The sequence below is a fragment of the Aquarana catesbeiana genome, linkage group LG03 (genome assembly GCF_042186555.1).
Source record: "Aquarana catesbeiana isolate 2022-GZ linkage group LG03, ASM4218655v1, whole genome shotgun sequence".
In the NCBI taxonomy this organism is placed as follows: Eukaryota; Metazoa; Chordata; class Amphibia; order Anura; family Ranidae; genus Aquarana; species Aquarana catesbeiana.
In genome coordinates this window covers 301,062,815-301,090,807 of record NC_133326.1, presented here as the reverse complement: position 1 = coordinate 301,090,807, position 27,993 = coordinate 301,062,815, and the positions used below count along the sequence as shown (strand labels likewise).

The 27,993-nt window shown below is 42.1% G+C and overlaps 1 protein-coding gene across 2 annotated transcripts in view; it reads right to left on the bottom strand.

Moving 5' to 3' along the window:
* The window catches only part of MON2 (MON2 homolog, regulator of endosome-to-Golgi trafficking), a 230,655-nt gene that overhangs the window by 175,153 nt on the left and 27,509 nt on the right, over nt 1–27,993 (bottom strand). For both annotated transcript variants that reach the window (XM_073620251.1, XM_073620252.1), the window contains exons 2-6: nt 14,565–14,628; nt 13,749–13,876; nt 11,443–11,574; nt 10,337–10,466; nt 6,834–6,931 (exon numbers count right to left, since the gene is read on the bottom strand). In XM_073620251.1, the coding sequence (XP_073476352.1) occupies nt 6,834–6,931; nt 10,337–10,466; nt 11,443–11,574; nt 13,749–13,876; nt 14,565–14,628 (552 nt within the window). The remainder of the gene's footprint in view (nt 1–6,833; nt 6,932–10,336; nt 10,467–11,442; nt 11,575–13,748; nt 13,877–14,564; nt 14,629–27,993) is intronic.

The window sequence follows — 27,993 nt, the reverse complement described above, 5'->3', positions numbered from 1 at the left end:
AGGTATGCTATGACAGCTATACCCTGAGCCCTTAATCTGGCCAGAGGAGGAGCCAAGATCTTTGTGAACACTCGAGGTGCAGTGGCTATCCCAAAGGGCAGAGCCATATACTGGAAATGGCGCACTCCTACCTCGAAGCGCAGAAACTTCTGATGAGCAGGAAAAATGGGCACATGCAGATATGCATCTCTGATGTCTATTGATGCCAGAAATTCTCCTCCCTGCAGGGTGGGAACTACTGTTCGAATTGATTCCATGCGGAAGGATTGAATCCTTAGGAATCGGTTCAGATCCCTTAAGTCCAAAATGGGCCTGACATCCCCATTTGGCTTTTGGACCGTAAAAAGGTTGGAATAGAAGCCCAATCCCTGGTCCTTTGCGGGAACTATCATAATGACCTCCTGCGACAAAAGTCGCTCTAACGCTAGAAGGAGCGACTGCTTCTTCTCTGGGTCTCTGGGAACATTTGATCTGAGGAACCGAGGAGAAGGGAATTCCTGAAACTCCAGCTTGTACCCTAAGGTTACCGTGGAGACTACCCATCTGTCCTGGAAGTCCTCCTGCCAGAGCTCTGAGAATTGTCGCAGTCTTCCCCCCACTCGAGTGAGCGGGGGCGCCCCCTCATGCAGAGGTCTTAGTGTTTTGCCTAGTAGGCTTCTTTCCCCAGGACTTCTTTTGTCCCTGGGGTTGACTCTTGTCTCTGGACCCCGATGGAGGCGGCCGTCGAGACTGCCTGGAGGCTGAAGCCCCCGGCGCTGGGGAAAGAGTCCGTTTGAAAGAGGGACGCTTACTCTTCTTCTTGACAGGTAAGAGAGTGCTTTTCCCACAAGAGATTCTCTTGATATAGTTATCCAAGTCCTCTCCAAACAACCTTGCACCACGAAATGGAAACCCAGCCAGTAGCTTCTTACATGGTGCTTCGGCTGACCAATTTTTCAACCATAGGATTCTACGTATATGCACCAACCCCAGTGAAAGACGGGAGGTTTGCACGATAGAATCTCTAATGGCGTCAACCACAAAGCATAAGGCCGCTGGAAGGTTAGCAAACCCCTGGGCCTGCTGTTCAGGTAATACTTTGATGACCTGCTTAACATGGTCTCTTAAGTATTGACAGACTCCAATCGCTGCTATTGCAGGTTGGGCCACTGATCCTGCTAAGGAGAAAACATCCTTCAATAGGGATTCCATCCTTTTATCTACAGGATCCCTGAGCATCTGAGCATTGTCTACAGGACAAGTCAGGCTATTATTTATGGAGGAAATGGCGGCATCAATAGCTGGTATTCCCCACATTTTAATAAACTTTTCTTCCATCGGATAAAGTGTTGAAAACTTTCTCGGCGGAAAAAAACGTTTGTCTGGGTGATCCCACTCAGAATAAATAAGCTTTTCACGTAAAGTATGAACAGGAAAAGCATGTGCTGCTTGGAAAGGTTTCAGTGACCCCAAAGCAGAAGAGGATTCTTTAGCAGTTTCAGTTATGGGCAACTTAAATGTGGAGCGGACCAATCCAGTGAGGATCTGCACTAAGACTTTCTCCTCTTGGGAAGTCGCAGAGGGTCCCTCTCCACCTGAATCCTCCGAAGAGGAATCATCCATCCCATCCTGATCCTCTGAAAGGGATTCATCTCCTTTATCCCAGAGCTCCTCTGTCTGAGGGTCTTGGGGAACAGAGGAAGGCCTAGTGCGTTTTCTTCCACTGAGTGAAGACGTAATCACGGCCATTAATCTTTCCTCTAGACCATTAATGGTTGAGGAAAAAACCTCTTGTGTAATATATACAGGGGCTGAAGTGCCAGAAGCAGGTGTAGCCCCTGACCCCGATGGCTCTCCCTGGCTAGCCGTCCCTGGCCCATCTTTAGGGGGGAAGGATGCTGCCGACAGGGGGCCCTCAGAACCTGAACGAGATCCCCTAGTGTCTCTGGTTCCTGGGGTGCTTGAACCTCTTCTACCCATAGTGCAAAGCAACAAGGTGTGAGGTATACAAATGAACACTGTCCGCTGAGCGATGTAGTCTGGCTAAAAGCCTTGCTACCCAATGCTCAGTCTGGTGTTACTTCAGTAAATGCTGCCTAGGAGAATGCCTGTGTCCCACCTTACATGCGACCGTCAGCTCTGTGTCTCTCAGAAGGCTGAGTGCACCTGTACAGAGTGCCTTTAATAGCCTGCAGCTGGCCTGAGTGGGAGTCTAAACACTCTGTGCTGACATCCCGCCCCCTCCTCTACCGCCCCCCCCCCCCTCGAGTTTTGAAAAAAAACGAGCGCTTCCCGCACTGCCGACTCTCCTGTCATGCTCTGGAGAAAAGGCTGGGGATGGGGGGGGGGAAGGAGGGAGACTGGTAACAAGATTTGCCTGAACGGCTATCTTCAGAGATGGTGGCCATTAGGCCACAGAGCCCGGGTGGTATAACCACTTTCTAGACCCCTGTGGCCCCTCTCTAGCCTGGGGGGGAACATTCAAACATGAGAAATCCCCCCATCCACCTTACCTGCTTGCAGCCTGCTTGATACGCTGGGACATACACAGCGATTACAACACCTGAGACAGACATTCAGCATGTGTAGGTTTGTGCTCTTGGCAGCCCCCGGTGGTCACAATAGGCATAGCATGCATTTACCTTAAAGGAGAAAAGCCACTAGAACTCAAAAATTCTGTGGAATCTCCTCTTACCTTATCCAGCCGCAGGGTGCCGTTTACACAGACCCAATCTTCACCTCTCACGGTGGGCTCCGTTTGAAAAAACCGTCAGAGACTGGGGCCCCCATCAGTAGGGGGATCCAACAGTTCTGGGACCGTAAAGCACCTCGCCAGAAATTAGGAAGTTTAAAGCCATTTTCTGATCTGCGGGGTCCAGCTCTCTAAAAAGAGAAGCATTACGGGTAAAACCTCGTTTCTTCGGACACGAGGCCCGGGTACCATTCAATTCGGCCATGAAAAGACACTTTGAATGGATCCGGTTCGCCTGGCTTGCCCCAGTATAGGATCTTAGGATATTCCCTTTGGAGCTCAGCACAGGACATCTTTACACGTCCATCACCTAAGACACTGGCGTAAAAACTGAGGTATCCCTGCAAGGGGGAGGGATTATATAGGGGGTTGAACTTCCTGATAGGGTGTGCCAGTGTCCAATCACCAGTGATACCTATATAACCCATCAGTAATTACTGTGGCTCTGTGTCCCGTGATGTTCGAGAAAGAAAAATTGTTTGGGGTTCCCCCCAAAATGGTATGGAAATTAAGGGGAACCCTGTGCCAAATGAAAAAAAAATAAATAAATGGTGTAGGGCCGCCCCCCCCCCCCCCAATCCATACCAGACCTGATTTTAAGGGGAACCCTGCACCAAAATTTAAAAAAAATATGGCGAAGGGGTACCCCCCAATCCATACCAGACAACCAGGCCGCAGGAAAAGACAGGGGACGAGAGCACCCCCCTCCTGAACTGTACCAGGCCACATGCCTGTGTATGGGGAGGGTGCTTTCGAGTAGCCCCCCAAAGCACCTTGTTGATGTTGATGGGGACAAGGGCCTCATCCCCACAACCCTTGCCCGGTAGTTATGGGGGTCTGTGGGCGGGGAGGCTTATTGGGATCTGGAAGCGAAAAAGAAAAAAAAAAAAAAGTGTCAAAAATAGTAAAAAAGGCAGGAGACACTTTGGGACAAGTCCTTTATTAAAAAATTAAAGAATATAAAAATGTTCCACAATGTAAATCCATCTCAAGCCGCCCAACAAGCCGAAAAAAAAAAAAAAAAAAGCCGCAACAGCTCCGCCTCCATGAAAAAAAAGCTTCAACAGCATGGGAGGCTCCTGCCGAGTGACGCTTCTTCTTGGTGACAGCTGTTATATAGCTGAGGGAGGGCCATTCGGTGATGTAAACGGGCGACCCCGCCTTCCTCTGACATCACGTGGCGTCAGAGGGGGACGGGGGTCACCCATTTACATTTACCGGGCGGCCCCGCCCTCAGCTATATAACAGCAGTCACCAATAAGAAGCGTCACTCGGCAGGAGCCTCCCATGCTGTTGAAGCTTTTTTTTTTTTTTTTAACCATTTTTTACATTTTTGACACTATTTTTTGACACTATTTTTGACACTTTTTTTTGTGAAATGGTAGGGGTACAATGTACATGTTACCAATACACACAGGGGGGAGGCCAGGATCTGGGGGTCCCCTTGTTAAAGGGGCTTCCAGATTCCGATAAGTCCCCAGCCTGCAGACCCCCACAACCACCGTGCAAGGGTTGTGGGGATGAGGCCCTTGTCCCCATAAACATTGGGACAAGGTGCTTTGGGGGGCTACTCCAAAGCACCCTCACATGTTGAGGGCACGTGGCCTGGTATGGTTCAGGAGGGGGGGTGCACTCTCACCCCCCCCCTCGTTTCCTAGGGCCTGCCAGGTTGCATGCTCTGATAAGGGCCTGATATGGATTTTGGGGGGACCCCCAAACAATTTTATTTTTACTTTTTGGTTCGGGGTCCCCCTTAATATTCATACCAGACCCAAAGGGCCTGGTAATGGACTGGGGGAGACCCATGCCGTTTTTTTCAAGGAAGGGGACCCATGCTGTCTTTTTCAAGGAGTTTTATCAATATTGCGAAGACCCGACAATTCATTACAGCCGCGATCAGTTTTAAATTACTTTTTTTCCCTTTAGAAATGTCATTTTGCTGTGGTACTGTTCTAAACACGGGAAAAATGCGCCACCTTACAGGCATACTATAGACACCCCCCAGGCACAATATTTGGAGGAATATTTCATTTTTATTGTTTCATTTTTACTGTTTTATTGTTGGTCCATTGTTTAAACATTATTAAAATCACTGCTCCCCCAAAAAAACGCTGTTTTAAAAACATTTTTTTCGAATTGATACATGTCCCCTGGGGCAGGACCCGGGTCCCCAAATACTTTTTATGGCAATAAATTGCATATAAGCCTTTAGAATGAGCACTTTTGGTTTTTCATGTTAATGTCCAATAGACTTTAACGGGCTTTCGAATTTGCCGCGAACACCGCATAATGTTCGCTGTTCGGCGAACAGGCGAACACCCGATATTCGGGCTCGTCCCTAACAGAGAGCTATGGATGGTCCACCTGTGTGAAAGAGCCCTAAACAATTACAGGTTTCTGCTTTTAAAAAATGCCTACAATCATGTTATAATTTTTGTTACAATACAAATCTTTTTTTTTTTTGGTTACAATCACTTGACAGTCCAAAGACAAACTTTTTGAATAATAATATTATAATAATTATAAATCCATGCATACAATGATCTGATTAACCACTGCTGCTTTGCTTTCAAAACTGAAAAACAATTCTTCTGATTGCACTTTGGTTTTTTTAAATAGCTTGAAGGGTCAAATGTCTGACAGCCTATAATGCCTGCTAACTACTAGTCAGATTCAACCTTACATTCTTACTATTATTGGTCTAGCTGGAATCTGATTGGCTGCTAGGAGGCAGCCCAAACTGTTACAAACAGTTCTTTCGTAATATACTTTGACAAAAAATGGTCATACTTGATAAGGGACACTACAGTTCTTTTAACAAATATGTGAGAGATCAGCCGAATAAAAAATATTTTATTAATGTGTGTTATATATGGGAGAATAATAATGTGAATTGTTAGTAGTAGCCACGGTGTACTAGAATTTTTTTTCTAGTTCGGTCTTATGCACAGGGATGCTTACAAACATTTTAGATGCTTAGAGTAAAATTCCTGGAGCTTTCCTGTAACTAGGGAGCCACAGCTGGTGTGTACAGCCTGCCATACAAGTGAATGGCTGTACACGGCCCTAGTTGTGTAACTACTGATGAGTCTGTTCAGCGGTTTTTACCAGCATATGCAGGTGTGACATATTTCCTGAACGGCAGTGTTAATTTTGGTCGACCAAAATATTTTTGTCATAGCTTTCGTCATCTGCATGTTCTCAGTGATTAAAACGAAAACTTCTAAAACTAAATAACATTCAGTTTAAATTCAAATGACTAAAATACGACTAAAACTAAAATGGCATTTTAGCCAAAAAACGAAATTGAAATTTGATGTCAAAATTAACAGTGTTAAAAAAGCAATATGCTTGCTCATTTACAAAACTTGGTTTTATTTATAAAGAGGTTACTTGATACTGGTTTTCATTATTAACAGATAACTGTTAAAGTTTTTATAATATGTGTAATGGCATTACAGACAATAGAGTTTACAGTTTTTTGTTTTTTTCTTATATTTTAAAGTTGCACTTCTGTTTGTCAATAAGCAATATTTGTTTGTTTATGATACTGGATATTTTAGTCGACTAAAACTCGACTAAATTCAGATTACTAAATTACAACTAAAACTAAAAAACTATTTAGATGACTAAAACATGACTAAAACTAAAATGGCATAATAGCCAAAAGACTATGACTTAAACTAAATCGAAGTTTGATGTAAATAATTAACACTGCTGAATGCGCAGGTTTCGGGATCCCCAGGAATTTGACCCTAGGCATATAAAATGCCTGTAAATGTCTGTGAGCATTAGACCCAAAAAGTAAACTCTATCACCTGTTCCAAGAAGCGTCTTCTCAGTTAAAAGAGAGCAAACAAAGCAATACATTTTATGTATATATCTACTTACACAACTGGACCCTCAACAAACAGGCATTAGTGTAATCCCCAGCAGTACAGTAAAGGCTACAAACTAAACAGGCACTATGATATACTGCATTTACATGTTTGCATCTTTATTTTCTAGAGCAAGGCCAACAGAGCTAGCATAGTATCATAAATACAAGTCGACTATTGCAGCAGGCCATCATAGAAATACAGCAATCTGAATATTTCTATACCTGAAAGAGCATGTATGCATCTTTAGCACATGGCTTAAGAGTGCTGACAGATCTCCTATTACTGTTTCCAGTGACAGGCACGGGTTGCTCCACAACATCTGCATACAATAAAGAGACAGAATTAAATCTTTCACACACGCAAACAAATTACCCTTATGTTTTACCAGAATATCTACATTAATTTCAGCAAATTACCAAAATACATAGGTCACATTTGGCTTTTATTACACAGAAATGATGAACAGGACCCCTTAACACATAATCGTAAAAGATAAGGTCCTAAACTCCCACTACAAGCTGAGCATCTGGCCTTGAGGGTCATGTATTGTATAATTCATGATGTTCACAGAAGTATATGGGCAAATTCATGGAGGTCCTCAGAAATTGACAGCAAAGTAAAAAAATAAAAAAAATGGTTAACATCAAAGCATATCTAAACTAAAAAAATTAATATATTGCAGCTTACCAGTCTAGATGTGGTAGCTGCATTAATTTTCATTTTTCAGGCTAAGAACATCTTCAGCAAGTACAGAAAATACCTGTTGATTTTATAGTGTTCTTGTCATTTCCTGTGAGCTTAACAGAAAGCACAAACATCCTTATGTTTCTTGAATAAACTACTAATCCTATCAATCCACCATGCAATAGAGATGAACAAAGGCAGACAGGTCTGAAGTCCACCTGGGATGACAACCTTCTATAGATACAATGAAGAAATTTGTGTAGCTATGAAAGGGAAGTGTGTTATTTGTATAATCTCCAGGTGAAAATAAAGGGAAAATAGAAGAAACAAATGCAGCCACTATGTCTTTTTACTGGAAAGCTGTTTTACACATTACATTTTAATGTTTTACATATTACAATTTTGTTTTTGGTTTAGATACACTTGAGCATACTACCCCTTTACAGTATCCAGTAAACAAACTTATTTGTATGCACTTGCTTGTGTTTGGAAAAAGGTCTGCAAATTCTTAGGTCCTTTGTTGGCACGCTTTTATTGACTTTAGAATTGCTTTACTCCCCATACAAATCTATGGGATTGCTAAATTAGCTGAAGCAAGTGAAATGCAGGTCAGTTGCATCTGCAAGGATTCCAAATGATCTCTGAAGCATTTCAAACTTATATGTCAAAATCATGCTGCATCTTCTCATCTAAACTTGTCGAAACAGGCTCTTATGATCTGCTAGCCTTTATGGGTTGAGTGCAACTTTAGCCCCCATTCAGACCTGAGTATGAGCGTAACCAGGCAATTTAGAGGGGTTTTGTTGTGTTTGTACGTGATTTTACATGCGAATTGCAGATTCACAGGCCTTGGCCTAATAGGCTTTTTAATAAGAGCACCTTTAAAGCACGTGTAGGCACATGCTTTTCAAGTGCTCCCAAATAAAGTGGCTCTAAACGCTTCTCTGTATTAAGGTAGAAAACCTTTTGCGCCCCCCCAACCCTTGCCCCCTAGCTTCCCCCAGCCTGTCCCATTATTCTTACCTGAGCCCAATCTCGATCCACGCTGTGACTAGGAGCAGTGGCTCTCTCTGCTTTCTCCCTCCTCACAGGGCAGATTGATAGTAGTGGGAGCTATTAGCTCCTGCTGCTGCCATTCAAATTCTGTGATGAGGGAGCAGGGCCGAGACACACTTTTTGTGTCTACACACACAGGCAGTGTGGTTCAGGATCAAGCCCACACAGGAAACAGCTTCCTATGCTGTAACTCGCCGAAGTGGAGGAGCCAGGAGCACCAGCGGAGGACCCCAAAAGAAGAAGATCTGGGTTGCTCTGTGTAAAACCATTGCACAGAGCAGATAAGTGTGACATGTCATGTAAAAAAGTTGACAATCACATTAAAATATAAACATATGGAAAATGTTCTGCATCTGTGTACTGTCGTTCAGCAGCGGTGTCAACCTTCTACCTTAGTCTAATGGCATTCTGCTAATGGACCACTGAACACTTCTTTCATAGCAATAATCAGTATGAGCACAAAGTACAGGACATTTAGGACAGCGATTCTTAAATTGTGGTTTACAAGCAGGTTCCAGGTGGGGTTCAATTAACTATCCTCCCCAACTACTATTGCGGCTTCCTAACAGACTTCCCAGCACTAAAATTCCACAAATCAAAAAACAGCCGGCACACAAATGCTAAATTATTATTATTATTATTATTAATAATAGTAAATGCTATAATAAATGCTTCTTAATGCAGTTTATTCCAGCATATGCAGCAGTAATAACATGACAAATACTGGAATAAACTGCATTAAGATGAAGCATTCGTGTGCCGGCTGTTTTTTGATTTGTGGAACTGTTGTGGACTTTGCAGCCTGAGCACCGACACTCAGCTCTGCATTTATCTTATCTTGCGGTGGAGCTTGGGTAAACAACAGTGTTTTCCAGCACTAAGATCCCTTTCACACAGAGGCAGTTTTCAAGCGTTTTAGCGCTAGAAATAGCGCCTGTAAAACGCCTCCTATTCATTTCATTTCACACTGGGGCGGTCTTGCAAGCAGCACCTTTGGGGCGGTTTGGGAACGCTGTATACAGCACTCCCAAAATGCCCTGCCCATTGAAATGAATGGGCAGCGCTTCCAAAGTGCCGGAAAAGCGCTTCTGAAGCACCACAGCACGGGCGGTTTTAACCTCTTCTTCAAAGTTAAAAGCACCCTTTTGGTGGCCGAAAGGTGGCGCAAAAGCGCCGCTTAAACAGTGCTAAAGCGCCGCTAAGACGAGCGGCGCTTTAGCACTAACGACCAGTGCTCACAGTGTGAAAGGGATCTAAATACGATGCACACTATGGAAAAATCCTGGTGGTTTTTTGTTGCCAGTTCACACCACATGTAGTCCAGTGTGGGGTTTTTTTGGCATCAAAAAAACGCATGGAAAGTAGGTTATATGATTTTCAATGGCATAGTTCACACTAGTGCTTGCAGTTCCAGTGCGTTCCAGTTCCAGAAAAAAAAAAGTAGAACATGTTGCATTTTTCCTGCACTGGACCGCTGTCAAATACATCAAAAACGCACTGGAACGCACCTAAACACAACAAAAATGCACTGGAACACACATGTCCTTATTTAAGGTTCAGAAAAAAAAAAAAAAAAAAAAGAAGGAGTGGGAAAAAAATGCACTGGACTTCATCAAAAAATATGTCAAAAACACGCATGCAGAAAAGCATCTGGAACGCATCCGGACTGCGTTTCTATGGTGTGAACTGGCCCTTAGTTTAAAAAAAAGTGCTATTTCTTAACCATCAATTCTGGGAAACTAAAATCTCACTATGATAAAAAGGCCCTGTCACCAGCATACATTTTTTTAATTAAAACCCTGCAAGAGCATAATACATACAGGACTGATCATGGAGACCCGGGTGCCCCATTATCCATTTACAGGTAATAGGATGTACCTTCACATTGTGGCAGAATCCTCCAGTGAGAACAAGAAAGTGTAATAACATTTTTATAATATCTAGAATCATCGTTTTTGACACGTCACTTTTTTTCTAGCTTTACCTTTATGCCTTTCATCTTCTGCCACCATCCTCTCAAATACCACAGTAACTACTTGTCGTACGGTTGCTGCCGCTGTGTTATTTGTTATGCTGTCTTTTGTGAAGTGCAGTCTGAAGCAAAGGACAATTGCCTGAAAACATATTATGAGTGTTACTAAGGTTTGAAAAAGACAAAACTGTGTAAAATCTTAGGCTAGCTTTATCAGTCTACATTCAATTTATATTGCTTAACCTGAATTGCTGACTCTCTCTTATGGACCCCATAGGATTCTATGTCAGAGCCAATTCATATTTCATAATTCACAAATATACAGTCTATCTATACTTTCAAGGCAAAGCTGTGTTTTAAAGGCAATATAAACCACCTTGCTTGCACCTTGTGTTTTTCACCTGTAGACGGGTGCATGGACTATGTAGTTTCATTGTATCATTTTTTGGCCTGCACAGTCTATAGTAGAGTAGATCTTCACACTCCTTTATCATTCATTTCAATTTGTGTTCAAATATGAGGCTTGCTGCATGGCACTGCACGGGTTAATGACTTTTGCCTGTTGTCTGAGAACCAACACTTCATGTGAGAAAACTGCATAAGCCACAATCCATGGGTCTTGTCAGTCTATTGCTCTTCAGGTGAGAGCTACACAGCAACTAGATCTGACACAGACAAGCACAGGCAGAACTAACAGAGCCCACTACGAAGTATTTCATATAATTTGCACTCTAATATTTGCAATGCAGAAGGAAACATTTGTGATGCAGAAAATGGAGAGTCATGCACTGGATGCTGAGTGACTCGGAACAGAAAGTTTTTGTCCCTTTACTGGATAGGGACAGGCTAACTGCAGCATGGACATAGGGGAATTGATCTGACATTACAAACTGCAGCTAGAATATGTAAACCCATCAATAAAAAGTAAAAACAAACAAACAGGGAATATAATTATACTAATGCATTTTTTTTTCTGTGGGTTGTACTGGACTATGTAACTTAAACATTTGAAAGTGTATAATGCCTTCAATAATACATATAATATAGGAAGATGATACGACATGGAAAACAGAAATTATGAGCATCACTGAAGAATTTGCTTACTGAACAATTATTACCTTTGATAGAGCATCGTCATGGACCACTGTGTTAGTTGTCAGAAGTACCAAAACCGTCTGTAGCAGCTTCAGTTCCTCTAAACAATTTTCCATGAGCTGCCATAACATGTTGATGATGTTCCCAGCAGCAGCCTTAAAAAAAAAAAAAAAAACATCAATAAAAATCTTTAATAGAAATCTGCATGATTGGTTCTGACTATGGTCAGTCAAAAATAAAATATGTTGCATTAAACCTGACTAAGGTGTCACAGGCACCTATTTATTTTAAGTAATTGTATAGCGCCAATAATTTATGCAGCGCCATACACATATATATATTTATTATATATATATATATATATATATATATATATATATATATATATATATATATATATATATATATATATATATATATATATATTTCACATTAGTCAGCCAATTAACCTACCAGCATGTCTTTGGGGTATGGGAGGAAACGGGAGTACCCGGAGGAAACTCACACAGGCACAGGGAGAACACGCAAACTCCAGGCAGGTAGTGTCATGGTTGGGACTCGAACAGACGACTCCGCTGCTGCCGGGCAAAAATGCTAACCCACTTGGCCACTGTGCTGCCCAATCTAGTAACATTTTCTTATAAACTTTTTCTGTGGGTTGTACTGGATGAACCTGTGTCTTTTTATAACCAGATTAACCACTTCAATACAGGGCACTTTCGCACCTTCCTGCCCAGGCCAATTTTCAGCTTTCAGCGCTGTCACTTTAAATGACAATTGTGCAGTCATGCTACACTGTACACAAACTAAATTTGTATCATTTTGTTCCCACAAATAGAGCTTTCTTTTGGTGGTATTTAGTCACCTCTGCGGTTTTTATTTTTTGCTAAACAAATAAAAAAAAGACTGAAAATTGTCAAACAAAAAACAAAAAAACAAAAAATACAAAAAAATGTTTTTTCTTTGTTTTAGTTATAACATTTTGCAAATAAGTAAGTTTTCTCCTTCACTGATGGGCACTGATAAGCCACACTGATGGACACTGATAACGCGGCACCGACAGGTGGCACTGGTGGGCACTGAAAGGCTGCACTGATTGGTACTTATGGGTGGCACTGACGGCACTGCTGGGCACTGAAAGGCAGCACTGATGGCTGGCACTGATAGATTTAACTGATAGGCATCACTGGTGACACTGGCAGGCATTTTACTTTGGCACTGATTGGCAGCTGCCTGGTGGTCTAGGGTGGCATACCTGGTTGTCCAGTGTGGTGGCCATCCCTGGTGGTAGTGGCGGCATCCTGATGGTGTTGGGCGGGCATCCGAGGGGGGCTGCGCTGATAATCAATCAGCACAGACCCCCCCTGTCAGGAGAGCAGCCGATCGGCTCTCCTCTACTCGCGTCTGTCAGATGCGAGTGAGGAAAAGCCGATCAACGGCTCTTTCTGTTTACATCGTGATCAGCCGTGATTGGACACGGCTGATCATGTGGTACAGAGTCTCTGTCAGAGACTCTTTACCTAGATTGGAGTTGCGGTGTGTCAGACTGACACTGACAATAACGATTGCCGCAATGCGAGCCCCCGAGGGCGCGCAGCTACTTGATATCCTGGCGACGTCATATGACATCCGGTCAGGATATCGTAACCAATTTGCCGACGTAATATTGCTACATGGCGGGCGGCAAGTGTTTAAAGATAAAAGATAAGTCCATCAGGTGGCATAAACCTCATTGGACTTAACCCCTTATAAGTCAGCACATTTTAAAAAGTGCATACATTCCTGGAGTTCTTTAAAGGAGAAGTACAGCCAAAGCTTGTTAAGCTGTACTTCTCCTGTGAATCACAGGAGTGCAGTTCATCCTGCACTCGTTTCCCGTTTCCAGCAAACAGCGAGCTGAAGACCACTCTCTGCTGACGTCACAGAGCCAGTCCAGGCTCGGGCAAGATGGTGACAATGGAGTCGGGATTCACCCACATGCCTGGAGCGGCAACCGACTCAGCCTCTCAGGGAGCCACTGAGAGCCTGAGAAGGACGCTCTTGTCCCCTCCACAGCCCAGCGCCCCAGCGTGGGGGGGGGGGGGGGGGGGGGAGAGCAGAGAGCTGCTGAATGATAGTCAGGAGCTCTCTGCTCAGGGAGCTCTGAGAACCGAGCGATCGGCGCTGTTAAATTGCTCGGTTCTCAGTCTTAGAGGCAACTGGGGTCAGAGGCAGCATCAGACCGATGCTGCATCCACTTAGGTAAGTATAATTATACAAAAAAAAAAAAAAACACATACTTCTCTTTTAAGGCAAATAAAAGCACAATTAAAATGTTTAATCACCATACCTCAGATACCACTTCATGTGACATGAGCCTCTGGATAGCAGCAAGGCAAAGCTGAGTGATTTTCGGTTCTTTTGTTCCGCAACCCATGAGAAATGGTTGAACTACTTCAGAACTATTTTCCTTCAAAGCTTCAGGAAGGATGAGAAATGATACAATAATCATGATTAAAATACATTTACTTGTCTGTGTTAGAAATATTAAACAAGCAGAAGAAGGAGACAATAATATTACACCACAAAAGTATGCTCTTTATAATTATTCTTATGTAAAATCACTAAAATTACCTGGTGATCCTGTTTATATGCTTCTTGCCCTAGTTCCCCAAAAACGCTACTGTGTTACACTATTGCGTTACGATTAAGCTATTGCATAAGCTACTGCATCTGATTACCTATGCAAGAGCGCTGTTTGCCTGGATGCTTAATCCATTGTGCATATGCTGAAGCTATCAGTCTGGATATGTAGTGTGTATGTGTAAGACAAATTTATGCAAATGTAGACATATTTGCTGAAAATATATTAAAAGATGAGAAAATTGGCCTGAAAATATTTTTAGCAGAACTAAAAAATATAAAGTTTAAGCCCTGCTCCCTCCTGACACTAAGCTCTGCCCTCTTTATTCAAACAAACATCATGGATTTAGCACTTGAAAAACACAAAAGAAGAAAGACATGGGGCTCATTCAGAGACAGAAATATGAAAAAGAGAATCTATGTTTGTAAACAGTAATGGAATACAATACACTTATAGGTGCGCAATTCGTACACATATGAAATCAAGCATCTTAGCTAAAGAAGTAAACACCGTAATAATAACCTGTCAGTATGTCAGCGTTCCGTGCAGCTATATTCTTCACCTTCACTATGCCGGATTCTGCAGCCTGGAAGACATAATACATGTGATAAAGTACAAAGCAGTAAAATGGTCTTTGATGATATAATATGAGGAAAATGCTTTGAATATGATCAAAAAGCTATTCTTGTTTGCAGTCTCTTTATATTTCTGGATCATGGTATGCATTATTCAGACTCTTTTGTACTAACTAGTACATTAAGTTTCAGATTATATACACACATTTCTCTACAAAACCTAAATTTGTAAATACATTTTTATGGTAGAGGGAAAAAAAAAAAGTCATCTGTGCTAGAGAAGTAGCAAACAAACTCAGTGAACCGTTTCAGTTTTAAGTCATATTTTCTTCTATTACTTCTAAAGACCTTTGCCTGCCCTCCTCTTATATAGTATTCCACCTAAAGCCTACAGCACACAGGATGTGCATCCCAAAGCTCAAAACACACATGCATGCGTGTGTGTATTAAAAATAAAAAAATTCCATGTACTTACGTATTCACAGACTTTGCCCACTACTTTGTTGAAGCACCTTTGGCACCAATTACAGTCTCAAGTCTTTTTTTGGAGTACGATGGTACAAGCTTGGCACACCTATTTTTGGGTAGTTTCTCCCATTCTTCTTTGCAGGACCTCTCAAGCTCCATCAGGTTGGATGGGGAGCGTCGGTGCACAGCCATCAGACATCTACAGATCGGGTTAAGGTCTGGGCTCTGGCTGGGTCACTCAAGGACATTCACAGAGTTGTCCCGCAGCCACTCCTTTGTTATCTTGGCTGTGTGCTTAGGGTCGTTGTCCTGTTGGAAGATCCAAGTTTGCCCCAGTCTGAGGTCCAGAGCACTTTGGAGCAGGTTTTCATCAAGGATGTCTATGAACATTGCTGCATTCATCTTTCCCTCAATCCTGGCGCTGAAAAACATTCCCACAACATGCTGCCGCCAACATGCTTCACTGTAGGGATGGTATTGGCCAGGTGATCAGCAGTGCCTGGTTTCCTTCAGACATGATGCTTGCCATTCAGGCCAAAAAGTTCAATAGTTGTTTCATCAAACCAGATAATTTTGTTTCTCCTGGTCTGAGACAGTCCTTCAGGTGCCTTTTGGCAAACTCCAGGTTGGCTGTCATGTGTCTTTTACTGAGCAGTGACTTAAGTTTGGTCATTCTACCATACATGTCTGATTGGTGGAGTGCTGCAGAGATGGTTGTTCTTCTGGAAGGTTCTCCACTCTCCACCGAGAAATGCTGGAGCTCTGTCAGAGTGACCACCGGGTTCTTGGTCACCTCCTTGACTAAGGGCCTTCTCCCCGGTCGCTCAGTTTGGCCGGGCAGCCCAACGTAGGAAGAGTCCTGGTGGTTTCAAACTTCTTCCATTTATGGATGATGGAGGCCACTGTGCTCATCGGGACCTTCAATGCTGCAGAAATTTTTTCTGTACCCTCCAGATCTGTGCCTCATTACAATCCTGTCTCGGAGGTCTACAGACAATTCCTTGGACTTCATGGTTTGGTTTGTGCTCTGACCTTATATATACACACACTACAGGTGTGTGCCTTTCCAAATCATATCCAATCAACTGAAATTACCACAGGTGGACTCCAATCAAGTTGTAGAAACATCTCAAGGATGATCAGTGGAAACAGGATGCACCTGAGCTCAAAATTTTGAGAGTCATGGCAAAGGCTGTGAATACTTATGTACATGTGATTTTTTTAATTTTTTTATTTTTAAAAAATTTACAAAGACTTTAAACAAGTTTCCTCCGGGTACTTCGGTTTCCTCCCACCCTCCAAAGACATGCTGGTAGGTTAACTGGATCCTGTCTAAATTGTCCCTAGTATATGTATGAATGTGAGTTAGGGACCCTTAGATTGTAAGCTCCTTGAGGGTGTAGGGACTGATGTGAATGTACAATGTATATGTAAAGCGCTGCATAAATTGATGGCTCTATATAAGTACCTGAAATAAAATAAATAAAACTTCTTTCACATTGTCATTACGGGGTATGGTTTTTAGAATTTTGTGAAAGATAACGAATTTAATCCTATTTGGAATAAGGCTGTAATATAACAAAATGCGGAAAAAAGGGAAGCGCTGTGAATACTTTCCGGATGCACCGTACATATATACATAGACAGACAGAGACACACACACAAATACACACTCACACACACAAATACACACTTAGAAATAAATGTAAACAGGTTTTTTAAAATGTATTAAAACAGACGAGTGTCAGTTGACCAGCGGACGGTGTCAGTAGTTTATTCATTTATTTTATTTTTTTACAATATTTGTTTACAAATTTTTATAGCAGACCTATCGGGGTGGGGGGATGTGGTGGCTTTGGTGAAAGATCAGGAGTCTAAACAGACCCCTGATGCCCCACTTTTGAGACAGAGAAAGGGACTGATGACAGAGATTCCCCAGTCCCTTTCTCTGCAGCCTCAGCTGCACTGGGCAGTGAATGATTGGGAGGAGCTCTGTGCTGGGGGGCTTCCTGTTCATTCACAAAGTGAAGCAGAGTAAACAGGGAGAGGTGGGGGGGGGGGGGGGGGGGGGAAAAAAAAAATCGGCATATCTGCTGGAAGGAGGGGGAAGACATGTGTGGTCCAGGCAGCAGGGGAAATCTGCTCCACATGGGGTGATTAGAGTGTTCCCAGGCACACCTGGCACACCCTGTGCGCACACTTACAATGGAACCAAAGATTTGCACCATATTTAATTTTTGGGATGATGCCGGCCATCATATTCTGGTTTTTGATTTCCTGGTTCTAAGGCAATTCTACATGCTAGGCTGGATATCCTTGTATTTTGACACCAGCAATTACTACTCCATTTAACATGCCTTGTGCAGGATAGTAGCTCCTGTACAAGGAATGTCAGGCAAAGAAGAGATCTCAGAACATATCCAGACCAGGAAATGTGGCAGGCTTACATCTCCCAGCTGGCCTGGAAAAATTCTCCAGGAAGAGCTGGTGCTCATGACCAGGCAAATTGAAGATCTGTACGGACCGGTTCTGCCTCTCTCCCTGGAAACCCGTACGCAGTCTGAAATGATAATGAAACTTTTATCTTATGTTTAGATTGAGACATTGAGCCCAATCCAAACAGCCGAAGATGAGGAACCTGGAAGAAAACTGGCCAAAGAGGTCATCGGCCAGACAGGGAGTTCCAGGACACCGCATTGTTGGAGTGGAGTTGAGTACAGTTCCACTAGAAGAAATAATGAGCTGCTCACAGCAAAACATTGGTGAACATCACAAAGAATCTGTTAAGAAGTGAAAGCCTTAAAGAGCAGCTGTCATTCTCTGACTCCAAGGCTGTAGAAAAGCAGGAACCTGTATATATGTACATATACATACATACACACACACATATACAAATACATACATACATATATATACACACACACACACACACACACACACACACACACATACATATACATATACAGTGCCTTGAAAAAGTATTCACACCCCTTGGAATTTTCCACATTTTGTCATGTTACAAGCAAAAATGTAAATGTATTTTATTAGGATTTTATGCAATAGACCAACAATGTGTCACATCACTGTGAAGTGGAAGGAAAATGGTAAATGGTTTTCAATTTTTTTTACAAATAAATAAATATTTAAAAAGTGTGGCATGCATTTGTATTCACCCCCCACGAGCCAATACTTTTTAGAACTACCATTTGCTGCAATTACAGTTACAAGTCTTTTTGGGTATATCTCTACCAGCTTTGCACATCTAGAGAGTGAAATGTTTGCCCATTCTTCTTTGCAAAATAGCTCAAGCTCTGTCAGATTGGATGGAGAGCGTGAGTGAACTGCAATTCTCAGGTCTTGCCACAGAATCTCAATTGGATTTAGGTCTGGACTTTGAGAGATATACACACATATACATACATACATACACATACAGTATCTATCTCACAGAAGTGAGTAGACCCCTCACATTTTTGTAAATATTTTATTCTATCTTTTCATGTGACAACACTGAAGAAATGACACATTGCTACAATGTAAAGTAGTGAGTGTACAGCTTGTATAACAGTGTAAATTTGCTGTCCCCTCAAAATAACTCCACACACAGATATTAATGTCTAAACCACTGGCAACAAAAGTGAGTACACCCTAAGTGAAAATGTCCAAATTGGGTCCAATTAGCCATTTTCCCTCCCTGGTGTCATGTGACTTGTTAGCATTACAAGGTCTCAGGTGTGAATGGGGTGCAGGTGTGTAAATTTGGAGTTATCGCTCTCACTCTCTCGAACTGGTCACTGGAAGTTCAACATGGCACCTCATGGCAAAGAACTCATTCTTTTTCTCATGGAACAGAACTGTTGCACTACATAAAGATGGCCTAGGCTATAAGGGCCCTTTCACACTGGAGCGGTTTGCAGGCACTATTACGCTAATAATAGCGCCTGCAAACCGACCCGAAAGTGCCGCTGCTGTCTCTCCAGTGTGAAAGTCCTCGGGGCCTTCACACTGCAGCAGTGCGCTAGCAGGATGGGAAAAAAAAGTCCTGCTAGCAGCATCTTCGGAGCAGTGAAGGAGCGGAGTGTATACCGCTCCTTCACCGCTCCTGCCCATTGAAATCAATGGGACAGCGCGGCTATACCGCCGGCAAAGAGCCTCTGCGGAGGCGCTTTGCTGTGGTTTTTAACCCTTTCTCGGCCGCTAGCGGGGGGTAAAACTGCCCCGCTAGCGGCCGAATACCGTCAGTAAAGCGCTGCTTACAATAGCGGCGCTTTACCGCCGAAGCCACCCCCGCCCCAGTGTGAAAGGGCCCTAAGAAGATTGCCAAGACCCTGAAACTGAGCTATAGCACGGTGGCCAAGACCATACAATGGTTTAATAGGACAGGTTCCACTCAGAATAGGCCTCGTAATGGTCGACCAAAGGAGGTTGAGTGCACATGCTCAGTGTCATATCCAGAGGTTGTCTTTGGGAAATAGACGTATGAGTGCTGCCAGCATTGCTGCAGAGGTTGAATGGGTGTGTGTGTGTGTGTGTGGGGGGGGGGGGGTTCAGCCTGTCAGTGCTTAGACCATACTCAGCACACTGCATCAAATTGGTCTGCATGGCTGTCATCCCAGAAGGGAGACTCTTCTAAAGATGATGCACAATAAAGCCAGCTAACAGTTTGCTGAAGACAAGCAGACTAAGGACATGGATTACTGGAACCATGTCTTGTGGTTTGAGGAGACAAAGATAAACTTATTTGGTTCAGATGGTGTTGAGCGTGTGTGGCGGCAACAAGGTGAGGAGTACAAAGACAAGTGTGTCTTGCCTACAGTCAAGCATGGTGGTGGGAGTGTTATGGTCTGGGGCTATATAAGTGCTGCCAGCACTGGGGAGCTACAATCCATTGAGGGAATCATGAATGCCAACATACACTGTGACATACTGAAGCAGAGCCTGATCTCCTCCCTTCAGAGACTGTGCTGCAGGGCAGTATTCCAACATGATAACAACCCCAAACACACCTCCAAGATGACCACTGCCTCACTAAAGAAGCTGAGGGTAAAGGTGATGGACTGGCCAAGCATGTCTCCAGACCTAAATCCTATTGAGCATTTGTGGGGCATCCTCAAATGCAATATGGAGGAGCGCAAGACCTCTAACATCCACCAGCTCTGTGATGTCATTATGGAGGAGTGGAAGAGGACTCCAGTGGCAACCTGTGAAGCTCTGGTGAACTCCATGCCCAAGAGGGTTAAGGCAGTGCTGGAAAATAATGGTGGCCACACAAAATATTGACACTTTGGGCCCAATTTGGACATTTTCTCTTAGGGGAGTACTCACTTTTTGTTGCCAGTGATTTAGACATTAATGGCTGTGTGTTGAGTTATAGTGAGGGGACAGCAAATTTACACTGTTATACACTCACTACTTTACATTGTAGCAAAATGTCATCACATGGAAAGATATAATAAAATATTTACAAAATTGTGAGGGGTGTACTCACTTTTGTGAGATACTGTGTGTGTGTGATTATATATATATATATACATACACACACAGTAAGTTTGCCCACCGACAAAGAAGTGACCAGTCCATAATTTTAATGGTAGGTTTATTTTATGAATATATGGTTATCCTAGGTAAAACAATCCCTCCTATACTAGGTCAACCCCCACTGCGCTAAGGATGGTTAACAATGATGATCTTATTCACCTAGTTAAAAGTTCCTACCTACAGCTGCCACTTATTGTAAACAAACAGTGTAAATTAGATTTAAATGAGTGCATGTGATCAGTGCAAAGACCACACGTGACAAATTAAATCGTGGCGCTATTGATCAATAAATCTATACCACCTCCAAGGTGAAAGATATAACCTAACACACACCTTATGATCGGTGCCTATCTGTATATAGTGCAAAAAAATATATAACACAAAAAATTATATATATATAGATGTGTGCAATAGTACTATGGTGAAAACATACTATTGATAGATCCACACCAAAAAATGTCTAAACAATGTATCAAAACACCACAAAATTATAACACAAAATTGAGAATAAATGTGACTTGGTGTCAATAGGTTTATTTTAACAGTGAAATAGGTATTTGACCCCGTCGCAAAACATGATAAAATAGTAAGCCATGACAACACCCAGCATACAGGTAAAGCGATCTGTTGTTCCTCTATCCTCATAAGGACTCCCACTCACTCAGATGCTGTTCCTCATAGTTATGTGTCATAAGGGTAGGAAAGAACTAAACATAGTTTTTTACCATTCAAAAACAACTTTTAATAAAACCACAGTAAAGAACTCACATTTGCAGATGAGCTGTCCTGGTGCATAGAGGTAAAGCGCTTGTATGATAAAAGTGGACAATCCCTGGATCACTGAAACATCCGCAGATTCTTAGCCCGGTGTCCCCAGCCGCTTGAGAACTGCTTCCTGGATGGACACGGTGATGTCACAGGCTCCGCCTTGATGCGTTTCGACACTGCACTCGTGACTATATCAAGAGTGCAGTGATGAAACGCGTAGAGGCAGAGCCTATGACGTAATCGCATCCATCCAGGAAGCAGTTCACAAGCCGCTGGGGACACCAGGCTGAGAAACTGTGGATGTTTTAGTGATTCAGGGATTGTCCACTTTTATCACACAAGCACTTTACCTGTATGTACCAGGACAGTGCATCTGCAAATGTGAGTTCTTATTAAAAGGTGGTTTTGAACGGTAAAACACTATCTTTATTTCTTTCCTACCCTTATGACACATAACTATGAGGAACAGCATCTGAGTGAGTGGGAGTCCTTATGAGGATAGAGGAACAACAGATTGCTGGATTTATACTCCTGAGGGGAAGGTGCCATTAGACCCTATGGTGGGTCTTCATGCGAGGTAAGCACATAGAGAGACCGGTGGAGGACACGGTGGTGTGCTTGATCACTTATGTTTGGGATTGTCACTTATGAAGATCTAGTTACATGCACTGAGAAGAGTTTCCTTTTTCATTTTGGATTATAGTTTTTTAAATCTACTAGCAACAGTCACGGTTATATTCGTGGGCATTTTCTTTGCTCATTGCTAGTTGTTTATTGATTGCTTTCAATTATGATTACTTTCACCCCATTCACTCATTAATACACCCTGCTACTCAGCTGGGTGTGGTTGCGCTTCACTATTAAATCTTGTTATATATCTTTGTGAGAACACACTTTTGTGTCAAGCAACAACCATTTACACGTTTTAAACACGTTTAGTACTACAGAAGTATTTTCACTTTCATGACTTAGTACTTGGTGGCAAAACCCTTGTTGGCAATCACAGAAGTCAGACGTTTCTTGTAGTTGGCTATCAGTTTCGCACACATCTCAGGAGGGATTTTGTCCCACTCATCTTTGCAGATCCTCTCCAAGTCATTAAGGTTTTGAGGCTAACATTTGGTAACTCGAACCTTCAGCTCCCTCCACATATTTTCTATGGTGTTAAGGTCCGGAGACTGGCTAGGCCACTCCAGAACCTTAATGTGCTTTTTCTTGAGCCACTCCTTTGTTGCCTTGGCCATGTGTTTTGGGTCATTGTCATGCTGGAATACCCATCTCACGACCCATTTTCAATGTACTGGCTGAAAGAAGGAGGTTCTCACCCAAGATTTGACGGTAACATGGCCCCGTCCAACGTCCCTTGGATACAGTGCAGTTGTCCTGTCCCCTTTGCAGAAAAACACCCCAAAGCATAATGTTTCCATCTCCATGTTTGATGGTGGGGGATGGTGTTCTCGGGGGTCATAGACAGCACTCCTCCTCCTCACACGGCAAGTTGAGTTGATGCCAAGAGCTCGATTTTGGTCTCATCTGACCACAACACTTTCACCCAGTTCTCCTCCAAATCATTCAGATGTTCATTAGCAAACTTCAGATGGGCCTGTACATGTGCTTCTTGAGCAAGGGGACCTTGCGGGCGCTGCAGGATTTCAGTCCTTAATGGCGTAGTGTGTTACCAATGTTTTCCTGGTGACTATGGTCCCAGCTGCCTTGAGATCATTGACAAGATTCTCCCGTGTAGTTCTGGGCTGATTCCTCACCGTTTTCATGATCATTTAAAACTCCACGAGGTGAGATCTTGCATGGAGTCCCAGAGCGAGGGAGATTGACAGTTATTTTGTGTTTCTTTCATTTGCGAATAATCGCACTAACTGTTGTCCCCCTCTCACCAAGCTGCTTGGCGATGATCTTGTAGCCCATTCCAGCCTTGTGTAGGTCTACAATCTTGTTCCCAAAATCCTTGGACAGCTCTTTGGTCTAGGCCATGGTGGAAAGATTGGAAACTGATTTATTACTTCTGTGGACAGCTGTCTTTTATACCGGTAACAAGCTAAGATTAGGAGCACTCTCTTTAAGGGAGTGCTCCTAATCTCAGCTCGTTACCTGTATAGAAGACATCTGGAGCCAGAAATCTTGCTGATTGATAGGGGATCAAATACTTATATTCACGCATTAAAATGTGAATCAATTTATTTTTTTAATGAGTTTTTCCTGGATATTTTTGTTGTTATTCTGTCTCTCACTGTTAAAATAAACCTACCATTAAAAATTATAGACTGATCATTTCTTTGTCAGTGGGCAAACGTACAAAATCAGCAGGGGATCAAATACTTTTTTCCCCTCACTGTGTGTGAATATAATATATATTTTATATGCGTTTCGTTAATAGTAGCAAACAGGGAGACATGGCGATGTATAAAACTATGTTGTTTTCCTAAGCTCCTAAAGGAGGTTGATTCAAGCAAGACCTATTACGCGCTTTCCATGGCAACAGACTAACTAGAAACATGGGAGTTCCGTGTTTGTGGCCTGTACAGATGAATTTGAATATTTTCCCTTATTCAATGGCGCAGAGCAGTGCCAACAGTTTTAAGAAGCTTTCCTTGTTCGTACTGGCCTCTTGAGCCAGCACAACCACCAAAGGAATGAGCTCACAGCTTTTATGATCGAATGGGAAGTTAGATGCATATTATCAGATAATAGCACTCTTTATGGCCTTTCATTTAACGTTACCATGCAATAATAAAAGCAGCAGACTCCTCCTGTACAGACTGCACACCTGATCACAATCAACTCAAAGCAAAAGCTACATATGGAAGAGCAAACATGGTTTAGTACAATAAACACATTTTGCATGATGTCTATCAACAAAATTAAGCTGTGAGGATCACATGGAAAAAAAAAAAAAAAAAAAAAAAAAAAGAAGTACATACAAATTATTCCAAAACAAAATTGCTTTATCTGTTCCCATAATAGATAAATCACAAGAGAGAAAAGGGATAACTGACTTTGCCCAAACATTACACATAATATAAAAAAAACTTTAAATGATTTTATTAATTAAAAAAAAAAAGTAAACAGTAGATTAGAAAGATAAAAAAAGAAAAACAAAAAATGTAATAATGCCTCAATCATACATCAAATTCTATTCTGCACCTTCTAGCAGTTCTGTTACCTTGTTAAAGGGGTTGTAAAGGTAAAAGTTTTCTCACCTTAATGCATTCCATGCATTAAGGTGAAAAAACATCCGACAATACCGGCCGCCCCAACCCCCCCCCCCCCCCCCCCGTTTTACTTACCTGACCCCTCGAAAGTCCCGCGCTCACCACCGACATCCTCTTCGCCACTCAGCCTGGCCGTTGACTGGCTACAGTGGATGGATTGAAAGCAGTGCAGCCATTGGCTCGCGCTGCTGTCAATCACATCCAATGACGCGGCGCACGGGGACGAGTGATACAGTGAGCAGCAATGGCTGTCGGCTGTATCGCGGGAGCGCGCCCGCAAACACTGAACACCATGCGAGGGAGCTCACATGAAGGTGTTGAGTCCTTGCGGGGGGGGGGGGACGAGACAGCCGCCGAGGGACCCCAGAAGACCAGGTTCAGGGCCACTCTGTGCAAAACGAGCTGCAGAGTGGGAGGTAAGTATAACAGGTTTGTTATTTAAAAAAAAAATTATATATATATATATATATATATATATATATATATATATATATATATATATATATATATATATATATACATACATACATACATACACACCACGTAACTAGACAATAAAATATGTAATCTCTTGTGAGAGTGGATTTAAAGGATCACTAAAGAGAATATATATATTCTCCTTTAAATCCACTCTCACAAGAGATTACATATTTTATTGTCTAGTTACGTGGTGAACTAGGGATTTGTAATTCTCAATGCTTTTCTCAGATTAACTGAGCTTCTTCTTTGGAGTATTTAAGGACCTTTCTAGGTTGAGTAATTGCAAAGTGCAGGAGGCATAAACTGCCCCTATATGTAGTGGAATAAGGAAATCTAAGGCTGCAATCATCTCAAAAAGTACATGTAAACATAACAAGAGCCTCTATGTGTGAGGACTTTAATGCAGCAACATGTTGAAAAATAGTTTATTCAAACATAATATAAAATATCATTACAATAAAATTATTGCAAAAATGATAGCGACTGGTTAGACAGAAAATTGCTAGACAATATGGAAGAACCTATGATCGATACAGAATGTGGAAACCCTCTGATGCGTTTTGAGACAGAATATCTCTTCCTAAGGGGAGCAAACATACAGGTTCAAACATCTTTTTCTAGCACCATATGTCCAAAAAATACAAACAGTCGCTAAGTATAAAAACATCAATAGAGGAAGATGCCGCTGCCAATAGGTGTCACTATGGGGGACTGTCAATGCATTCAGAATGCCGTGACCACTGAGGTCACCGACAATGGCCCACCAGATGTAAGGAAAGCAGGGTGGATATAAATCAATGTTTTGTTTTTGTTTTTTTATTTAAATCTGTATCTGATTTTTTTCATTTTGATCAAATTTATTTAATAAAATGCTTTTGTAGTAAAAAATATATCTAAAAGATAGTTTTCTATTTAAGATACATTAACAATTTTGTTTATTCAGTATGAAATGGAGCTTAGTTATGTAGCATTAGACTGTATATTCTGTTATATAAATGCAATATTTACATTTTTGGTAAACTCATCCATGAATGCAAGCGGAGATAACATGCACTGCATTGATCCATTCACACAATTTCACAGTAACCATGAGATAAAACAAAGTTCTGGAATATTCCTTTATCCCATTGTTTACACTACAAACTCTATGATTGAATCGGTTCTGATATTGCAGTTTTACTAACCTGACAGCTTATTATTCCAAATAGGAAACCTTCATTTTGTTTGCAAATATTAAAGATTCTAACTACCAGCAAGAATAAGTCCTTACATTTAAAGAGCACCTGTCATTTTAGATCCATCATGGCAGCGCCTGTTAGCGGGCATCCACTCACCTGCTGCCGCCAAATCTCTCCCCTTGTTGTGTCACTGCCGCATCACCAGCCGCCCCATTAAAGTGAATGAGACTGTTGGTGAGTCAACAGCGGGTCAGAGGAGGAGCTGCTGTGGGACAGAGATGACAGTTGCTCTTTAACCACTTGCTGCCCGCCATATAGCAGTATGACTTGGCAAAGTGGTTGCGATATTCTGATCAGACGTCATATGGCATCGCCAGGATATCAAGCCGCTATTGCAGCGATCGTTGTTGGGGTGTGTCAGTCTGACACACCGCAACTCCGATCTAGGTAAAGAGTCTCTGACAGAGACTCTTTACCACGTGATCAGCCGTGTCCAATCACGGCTGATCACGATGTAAACAGGAAGAGCCGTTGATCGGCTTTTCCTCACTCACGTTAGAGCTGCACGATTCTGGCTAAAATGAGAATCATGATTTTTTTGCTTAGAAGATAGATCACGATTCTCTCACGATTCTCACGGCATAACATCATCTTTCACATTAAAACAAAAACAATTGGGCTAACTTTACTGTTTCGTTTTTTTTTTTTTTTTTTTTTTTTAAGACCAGCCTCGTTTTGGATTTTAGGTGTTTACAAGTTTAAAACAGTTTTTTTTGCTAGAAAATTACTTAGAACCCCCAAACATTATATATTGTTTTTTTTCTAACACCCTAGAGAATAAAATAGCGGTCATTGCAATACTTTTTTTTTGCACCATATTTGCGCAGCGGTCTTCTAAGTGCACTTTTTTTGGAAAAAATTCACTTTTTTGATTAAAAAAATAAGACAACAGTAAAGTTAGCCCAATTTTTTTTATATTGTGAAATATAATGTTACGCCAAGTAAATTGATACCCAACATGTCACGCTTCAAAATTGCGCCCGCTCGTGGAATGGCGTCAAACTTTTACCCTTAAAAATCTCCATAGGCGACGTTTAAATAATTCTACAGATTGCATGTTTTGCGTTAAAGAGGAGGTCTAGTGCTAGAATTATTGCTCTCACTCTACCGGTCGCGGCGATACCTCACATGTGTGGTTTGACCACCGTTTTCATATGCGGGCGCTACTCACGTATGTGTTCGCGTCTGCGCGCGAGCTCGTCAGGACAGGGCGCTTTAAAAAAAATTTTTTTTTATTATTATTTATTTTAATTTATTTTATTTATTTTTTCATTGTTTTTTAAAAAAAAAAAAAATTTGGATCACTTTTATTCCTATTACAAGAAATGTAAACATCCCTTGTAATAGAAAAAAGCATGACAGGTCCTCTTAAATATGAGATCTGGGGTCAAAAAGTCCTCAGATCTCATATTTAGACTAAAATGCAAAAAAAAAAAAAAAAAAAAAAAGTAGTTTAAAAAAATGACACAAAAAAAATTGTGCCTTTAAGAGAAGTGGGCGGAGCTGACGTAATGACGTCGCTCCGGCCGTCCTATGGTATAGAGACGGGTGGGGGCCATCTTGGCCTCACTCGTCTTAGTACCTCAGCAGTGACAGGTCCCGATCTCCTCCGCCGCTACCGACGGCTCCGGTAAGCGGCGGAGGGTGCGGGAGAGCG